General features: G+C 42.6%; 1 protein-coding gene across 2 annotated transcripts; it reads right to left on the bottom strand.

Moving 5' to 3' along the window:
* Window positions 1-958: 958 nt before the first annotated feature.
* LOC118393469 (E3 ubiquitin-protein ligase RNF165-like) lies at window positions 959-8,697 on the bottom strand. 2 transcript variants are annotated; one of them, XM_035786160.2, is made up of 8 exons: window positions 8,519-8,697; window positions 4,065-4,380; window positions 3,634-3,765; window positions 3,276-3,405; window positions 2,897-3,001; window positions 2,525-2,620; window positions 1,848-1,951; window positions 959-1,712 (listed from the first exon to the last, which is right to left on the bottom strand). In XM_035786160.2, exons 1-8 carry the CDS (start codon window positions 8,577-8,579, stop codon window positions 1,595-1,597), a joined length of 1,062 nt encoding a protein of 353 aa, XP_035642053.2. In that variant the 5' UTR covers window positions 8,580-8,697; the 3' UTR covers window positions 959-1,594. The 2 variants fall into 2 exon arrangements, with proteins under 2 accessions (XP_035642053.2, XP_035642054.2); XM_035786161.2 differs by having other exon boundaries at window positions 3,634-3,762.
* Between the last annotated feature and the right edge of the window lie 79 nt (window positions 8,698-8,776).

Genomic DNA, 8,776 nt, shown 5'->3' with positions numbered 1-8,776 from the left:
TGATAGTAAGAAAACCAAAATGAAGAAAATAATTAAAACAAATCAAAGAAATGTAAATAGTAAGAATAATTGTTTGGTATTTTCAAACGAATGGCTTTTTCTCCCTTTAACCCTCGTTCAAGTGAACTACACCAACATGATTCATGCACGATATAGAGAAAACAGCTTCCATCACTGAACAGTTTACAGTGGTTCTAGCAATACCATACACAACTACCATCATGGGGGACCATCTTACATATTCTAGGACACAGAACAAAGGCCTACTAGTTGGATATATCCCAGGAACACCAGCTGTATTCCTGTATTGAACAACGGGATCAACTGAGATTGAAATTAAGGGAACCGAAACAGAGGTTGTTTGCTATGCACTGTATAACTCACATGTGCTTGTTCTGTAGGCAATAAGGTACTGGTATATGTTAGAAAAGGATTACATTGTATTCACTCTCAAGACAAGACACAGACACTGCATCCCCAGCCTTTAAGATCGTGCTATGGATGAGGCTGTGAGTAGAAATTGCCCATAAGCGCAGTTCTTGAAATCAGTTTACCCCTCCCCCAATCCTAATCTTAATCATTAGGAAGGGAGACGCAGCAGTGACCAAAGATCAGCGTCTAGGGGAAACTTCATCCTGCTCCATGGATGAGTAAGAGAGTCATACTGTTTATGGTTCACATGCAGAGAGACTGCAGACTTTCTACTGCTCCACAATCACAAGACAGCCCAAGCCTGCCATAGAGCATGCATATCTGGGGCCTCTGTTCTAGACTATAGAGGCCCCACTACAGCACAATACAGACCACTGAAGCCATGCCTGGATAGCATCTCTAGCATCCACTGTGATGGCAGAGATCTATTGTACTGGAAACCCACAGAATGTTTGGCCTTTGTACATTGCTAGCACTTCCTCATTGCCTGTAAGCCTATTCCCCTTTGTTAAATAGGAGTATCCCCCCCATCTTATTTCTCAAAGTGGGATTTTTGCTTGCTACACAACACGGTCACTCTGTTGTAAATACTGGCAATCAATTACAAGACTACTACACTCCATTACACCATAAGCATTAGGCCATAGAAGCTCATTTCAAGAAACATTCCCTTACTGATTTCATATCTCTTCATGTTTTGCACAGATGTGCTGTAGTTAAAGCTCAGCGTTTGGGTTTCATCACACGGAGGAAGACCAACACACATCAGCGGTCGAACATAGACCTATATATATAAACCCTCAGCAACACAATACACACACATGCTAGGGGGTTTGATAGAGAATCATCTTTGAGTAGGTGTATGGAGAAGCGAATGCTACTGTGCACAACCCGATGGAGACCCATCAAGCCCCAGCACCTGTCTGTATATTCTGCCACCCTTCTGCCTCTCTCCATCCATCAGCCTGTTTTGTTTCTCTATTGTGTGATCAGTGTGGTTTCTTAATCCCTCCCTCCCACGCTCCCTCGTCCCCTTCATTGTCTTCTTCGACTGGCTCAGAAGGCAGGCTCATAAGTGATGCGGGTGGGAAGGGGGACGTTTGGCAGCGCTCCTCCTAGGGATGCTATGGGGTATTACAGGAAGGGGCAGGGAGAAGAGGTATCAGCTGTCTGGTGTCAACTGGGTCTCAATGTCCACCCGGCATATGGGGCATTTCCTACTGGTGGCCAGCCATTGGTCAACACACGCCTGGTGGAAGAGGTGCATGCAGGGTAATCTCCTGTTGGTGTAGGAAGATGTCGAAGAGTGTTAATACAAATGACCATAGATACACAGAGATCTGCAAACTGTACTATGTGTTGGCACCAAACCTTCCATGACACCAAATGTTCATTAGCATTTTGACTAGACCCACCTGACATCCTCTCCATCCTCCAGCATTGATAGACAGATAGTACACTTCTCATCTGTATCCAGTTCGTCGTCCTCCAGCCCTAGCTTCAGGTCCTGGGGTATTCTCTGGAAAATAGAAGAATATACAACAACAGCGACAATTACCATTGGCAAATGTATCTCTCATTTTCATTCGCAAAGTATCGATAGTTCACATGAAAATAGTTATGGTTGAAGTCCTCATAGTGTAGTTCTGATATATGACTAACGGCTGTCCTGAAAAACCCTGTTCAGAACCATCGTCCTAACACGGCATACAGTATGCTGCAGAAGACACAATTTATAAAGTGCCTTTGGGTTCCTGTCTCATTGGATCCTTTAAATGTCATGCTTATGATTCTTTCACATTACTGTACAGTAGATTCAAATCAGACTTGCACAGCTTTATAATAATTGGTCCTTTCACCTACAAGATTAGTCATCCTTGGTCTTAAAATTGGGTACACCCCAGAACAGATAGTCTGAATAAGTCTGTTTGGAGTGGAAGCAGACAGTATTCTTTGGAGAGATAATGTGGCTAACAATAACCTAAAATGAGATGGCAATGTTCATCTGTGTCATTCTACTCTATGGTACTCTATTATATTTACTACCGCAGTACATCCGTTACCAACACCACTTATGAGGGCATAGTCTTACCTTCTTGTATTTGTGAGGGAAGGTGAACCTTTCAATAGTGGTCTGGATGGCCCCTCGGTTCACACTGCCCAACCTGTCCTCCAGCTGCAGTAGCTCCTACAGGCAACATTTGGGGAAAGACCATTAACTATCTTCTTTCAGTACGATAAAAAAACAAACAAAAAAACATAAAACAATGTTATTTTTTTTGATTCGGAAGCATCTGGAGCACAGAGCTAGCGGAAATGAGAAGATCAGTCCCACATGAGGCTGTCCACAGCATTGGACACACAGAGGCAGGGACGGATGTGTGAGAGGTGAGAGTGTATGTGTGAGGGGGTGATAGTGTGACGGAGTTGATGGGACTTGGCCGTGTGACTGGGATGACTGCACCTCGTAGCTCTCTCTCACAGCGGATGCATGGCGGGAGGGGTTGAGGCCCTGCAGGGCCAGCAGGTGTAACTGAGGATACGGGTAGTTTCTGATCTCATGGACAACCTAGAGAGAACATACAGAGAGACAGTAAGGGAGTAATCTGGATACATTCTCCTCAACTCATCTGAGAAAACATCTTTGCATTTCATACTGCTTCCTGCCTGCCATCCCGAATCCTGTCTATCCAATGATCTATGGTGTGAATACCAAATCAAACACTCCAGGTGGTTTAGCCAATAAGGACACCAGCAGTGCAGATCATGAAATGTCACTTTAAATGGGACTGTCCATTCTGATAATTTAAATTCCATGACAAAAGTAGTTGTGATGTCCTCACCACTTGGGTGGAGGTGCTGTTCCTGGGGAAGTGATGCATCCGGGGAGAGGTCAGGTAGTGTTGAAAGTGCTGGGGCAGTGGGCGGATGTGGTACTGGTGGGGGGGCAGCCCCGCGTCCACACTCAGGTCCCTGACCAACCACACAGGACAGGAGGAAAGAAGAGAGAAGAACAAATTAAACACTGGGCCCATTTCACAGACCCATCAACTATTCAACATTGATTGTCATTGGATTACATCATGCCTGTGGGAGGGGACTCCAATTTGAACTGAAGATTATCCATAGTTCAGGAGTAATGTATTAGACTTAACTATGAAGCCACACTATTGTATGAGCGCAAGCTGGTGTGTTATTTACCAGTCTGTGCCTTCGGCCAGGTAGCGAGGCTGCTGGCCAACAGGCTGTGGGGGGACATGGAGGGCAGGAACAAACTCGTACCCCAGCCGCAGTCTGTGGGACTGGTGGGGCATTCTCTCTGGGGTGCGTCTGCTGACACAGGACAACCAAAAGTTTCTGTACACATTACATTCCCCGCAATCTGTTGTGTGGTTCCACAGATGCCATGGAAATGTAGACTCAACTTAAAAGCACTTTTGAAGTATGAAAACACATGCCAAACTTTGGGGTTAACTACTCCTTTACCAGGGGCACATTATTAAACTGTACAGATTTTGGGGGGTTGCATCAAAATATAGCTGTTTGTACAGAACATGACATTTCTAAAACTTATGGAGGTACCCTAGTTATTACGGGAGTGGCGTGCATAGCCAGAAACCAAGTCCCCATACCTTGAAGGTGGCATGATGCGGCGGTTCTGGGCTTCTATGATCTGCTGTTGGAGGAGGTATTGCTGGTGTAAGGCCTGAGGTAGGAAAGGGGGGACCAAGAGGTCCTGGAACTGGGGTGTGGGGGGTAAGGGGTTGAGGGGCGAGTGGAGCTGGGGAGGATGCTGGTGGCCAGAGGGAGCCAGGTGGGGGTTTATGCCCGACTGGGGCTGACCTGGGTGGGGCATGGGGAAGTCAATGGGCAGCGGGACATGGGGGCCTAGCTGGAAGTGCCGGCAAGAGGTAGCATGGCTATGCTGCTGCCGGTTAAAGAGGGATCCTGTGGAAACATCAAGAGGGAGTTAGACACCTGAGAGAAACGGTAGGTTAGAATGAATTGTGTATGAGACGTGGAGTGTGTGTGTAATTGTGTTTCTGTAGGATGATCTTTACAAAAGCCCTAAATCTTACCTATGGTGAAGCAACACATTCAATCGGCATGGAAAATGTTAATTTCTCCAAACATGAATGGTCTTTTATGGCATCATGTCACATTTTGACCCTCTGTTTGGATTCTCACCTCTGGGCATCTGACTCTTCGGCAATGGGCGCAGCCAGGACTGTGCATTTAAAATTGTGTATTCAAGTGGTTTCCAAATTAGGCTGTGTGTAATATATGAGAACAACCTTGAATCCGTTTGATAGTAGTGCACAACTGCTGTCAGAAGTGTTTCTCGATCTACTGTGTGACATCCTGCTGATCAACCACTAATCCACAGGACAAAGAAAACAGAACATCTATTCCTAAGAGTTTTTTTTTTATGGTAACATAACTCTCCATTATAAATCACTGAGGATTTTACCAATGTGATGACTGCTGCGAGTGAGACCTTTTTCTGAGAACGTTCTCACCTGTTGAACTGTGGGTAACACAAGGCTGTATCATATAGTACAACAACACTGTGAATGTTTATGTTGGGCTCCCGAGTGGCACAGCGCTCTAAGGTACTTCATCTCAGTGCTAGAGGCGTCTCTACAGACCCCGGTTTGATTCCAGGCTGTATCACAACCTGCTGTGATTGGGAGTCCCGTAGGGCGGCGCACAATTGGCCCGGCGTCGTTAGGGTTTGGCCGGGGCATGCGGTCATTGTAAATAAGAATGTTCTTCACTGACTTGCCCAGTTAAATAAAGGTTAAATTAAAATAAGTGTATCACTACCCAAATGTCTCTATCAGCAAAATGTTAAAGCTACATAGACAAATACGTTGTAGGCTTTATCTCCAACCAGAAATCAGTATCAATTTACATACGGCCTATATCTCTTTCTGTCACTCAGAGCTACCCGAAGCTTTCCCATATGTAGATTCCTTGGTTCAGGGGAAATAGCTTGAATGCATTGCATGCCATCTCAGTACTTTTTCCCTCTTCTTAACCACAGCTATTTGGCAGCTGAAGAGAACAGGCTGCTGTTGAGGCTCGAGAGGGAGAACCAGATGCTACCAATGTACTGTCTTGGTTTTAATACTGTGTGTGTGTGTAAATATACATGTGGATAGACAGGGCTGACAATTCTAATGGAAATAGCATTGATTGTGAAAAGGAATGGCTTTCAATATACGTGAAGTAGGTCTAGGCTACATTGTGACATTGATGCCAATATGACAAAATATATTTGAAAGGGGAGAACACAATTCATAGGACAAGACTTCATAGTCTGTGATTTTCTTTCCATGGCGGCAAATTTTAGTTTGGACTCAAGCAGCAAGAGAAATCATGGAAAAAGACCATCGAACTAAATCTACCCACTGAGATATACGCAGCCCAGCACCAACATTTTGGGGCGAACCTACATCTAGTCCTTTGTGTCACCTTCAGTTGCTAGGCTCTTTTCTAATATGAACATACTAAAGTGTTTGTGGAAGAGTGGATAACACATTCAGATGAAAACAGGTGAAACCCCTACAGTTGAGAAACGGGCAAATATCTACATTGCATTTGGATCATTATGTTGGGAGTAGATTTGAAGGTGCAGGGCTATAAAATGCCTCGGAAAATAGTAATGAGTCTAATCTTGACAACTTTCAGAAACATCCAATTGTGGTGGTAGGTTTTTAAAATATCACATTCAGCTCATAACCAGTCACTAATGAATGAGAATGAGTTAGGCCTGCTAAATTAGCATTTGATCCAAGGATCAGAGGCGCACTGCACTTTCAATTGTCTTAGTAGAATCACCATGAATGACAGGGGATAGACTCATTCAGGCCTTGTGATGGGAAATGCAAGGAAATCGTCTATCTTTGTCACAGCGGGAGAGGTGGGTGAGGTGGAGGTGGGCAGGTAGGGACGAGGGGAGGGATAAAGACAACAAATGGAAATCAGCAAGAAGCACACTGAAGGTTAGGAAAAATACTATATTCTTTATTGGAAAATATTAGTATATGTGGAATTTGTGTTTTGGTTGTTGTAATAATAATAATAATATCAATACCATGCAACAAATATAAACAACATAGACTGAAGGCAAGGCTCACCATGCTCCATGAAAGGGTTAAAAAGAACAAAAGCAGCATCCAATGAGCAGATGTGGTTGGCTACAGCACAGTACATTAGGGTACATCTTTACCACAGAAAAATTACATTGGAATTTACTATTCAATGTAAAAAAATAAAAAATCATATGAATCATAACATGACCATGCATTGAAAGTACTATTACCAGAACAAAGGGTAAAGAGCGACCACAACCAAACAATAAAAGACGTTATTACTCAACAAGAGGATTTACTGTAGCAGTGCAGGAGATAGGCATCCCTGTGAAATGGATAGCATTTTGCACTTTTTTTTTTTGAGGATCATTAGGAAGTGATTAACCACCAGTGAGTATCTACTACTTATAGAATTTGTTTTTTGCTTCTTCTCAAGAAGAACAAAGTGTTACACAAATCGAGACGGGTTATGACAGGTTGTTGGGAAGTGATACAGTGTACCAGTATTTAATCCATTTTGATTTGTTGTCCATTTTTTATCACTCAGATGACCACACTAGGGATAATCCTAATTGTGTGTGTGTGTCATAATATTAAAAAGTATGGGTTCTACATGTCATGGAAGAATGCCAATAGGAGAATTTGCTACCATTACTTAGCCACATTTGTACAATGCACTTTCCATGGAGAAAATTTGCCAAATTCTGGTCTTCAGTAAAGCAGTGCAGAAATCGAAACAATTGCAAAATGTATCCACTTTACAGGAATTTACAGCATGTTGTATATCAAGACTGGATGGGCGGTACACAATTACATTTATTTGATTCTCTAAAAGTGCTAAAAATGGGTTAACAATACAGCTACTTCACAGAAAGAGACAACAGGTGTTAGCATTTTGTTTCACAACAATGAATTGTGGGTGAATGGTACATTCTTGGGGGCGTTTAAACAAAAATAATAGCAATGTCTTCTGATGGAAATAGGAAATGAAGAAGGGTTTCACAATACAGCTAAATACAGAGAACAGGCCACGCCACACCACACAGCAGCAGATGATCATTAGCTACAGAATGGGGGGGGACGACAAAGATCTGATAAATGCAGAATGTAGAGCCAGCCTCGATACTATGAAACAGGAAATAAGAACAGAAATAAAAAGCACAATGTGAAATCATTGATGCCAGTGTATGAATTTAGTTTATACTCTACACTGTAGCCTAAATGGTTTATGAAACGGTATGTTTTGGTATTGAATCAACGTGAAATGACTTGTGCAAAATCACCTGGTGGATAGCTTGTTTTAAATATTGGGAAAAACAACATACGACGTGTTAATTAAAAGAGCTTTGAAAATTTGATATGTCAATTTTCCCTGTTTGTAAACTACTATAGTTGTGATATACAAATTATATAGATTACCGTAGCTAATTGAATTTGTCGCAAAACCCTCTCGGCAAGCAGTAAAAATGATCTCCAAATGACATCATCCTGGGATTAAATAGGTTATCCAGTAACCTAACCTGCAGAGAACGCGCTAGCTAGCTAACCTTCAAACATGTTTCACGCATTACTCTCTGTGGTCTGACATTACACCACTGCCATTAACGTTACTTGGTAAAGTATTTCTTAAAATAGAACTGACTAGCTAGCTACAATATATAATGTCCAAAAATAGCGAAACGTTTAGCTAGCATTAGCTAAATAGCATTGGTCCACGCGCTAACTAGCTACAGTAGTTAGCTGTCAACAGCTAGCGTTATCTACATCTCGATTTGAGAAGGGGGGAATATATATATATATTTAGGCAAATAGGACCAGACCCATACTACCAAAATGTGTAGTATGGTCTTGCAATTGTTAAGAAAATGTAACGCTCGTCAACAACACGTTGGAATGGATTCTAAAGAGATTTGCGAGCAGCTTCAGTGGAATTAAGATGAACATAAGCACATGACATGTAAGTGTTAAAGATTAATAAATATAAATACCTCTATTTCTTACTGAGCCAAATACAGGAAGAACCAGATATCCGACATGCACTAAAACCATCCTTGGATCCTTTTCTTGCCGCTGGGTTTTTGGAGAGACAAATAGCCCATGCGGATGATCCGTTTCAATATTTCTACATTCAAGCGGATCTAGCAAGCACTGTGCTGGCAGGCAGCTGCTTCGGGACAAAGCGTCGATGGCTCGGTGTTTTCTGAAGGAACATTTAGGAAATGTAAAGTACCACAAATAGCCACTAG

Source organism: Oncorhynchus keta, chromosome 14 (assembly GCF_023373465.1).
Source record: "Oncorhynchus keta strain PuntledgeMale-10-30-2019 chromosome 14, Oket_V2, whole genome shotgun sequence".
Classification (NCBI taxonomy): Eukaryota; Metazoa; Chordata; class Actinopteri; order Salmoniformes; family Salmonidae; genus Oncorhynchus; species Oncorhynchus keta.
This window is presented reverse-complemented; position numbering and strand designations above follow the sequence as displayed.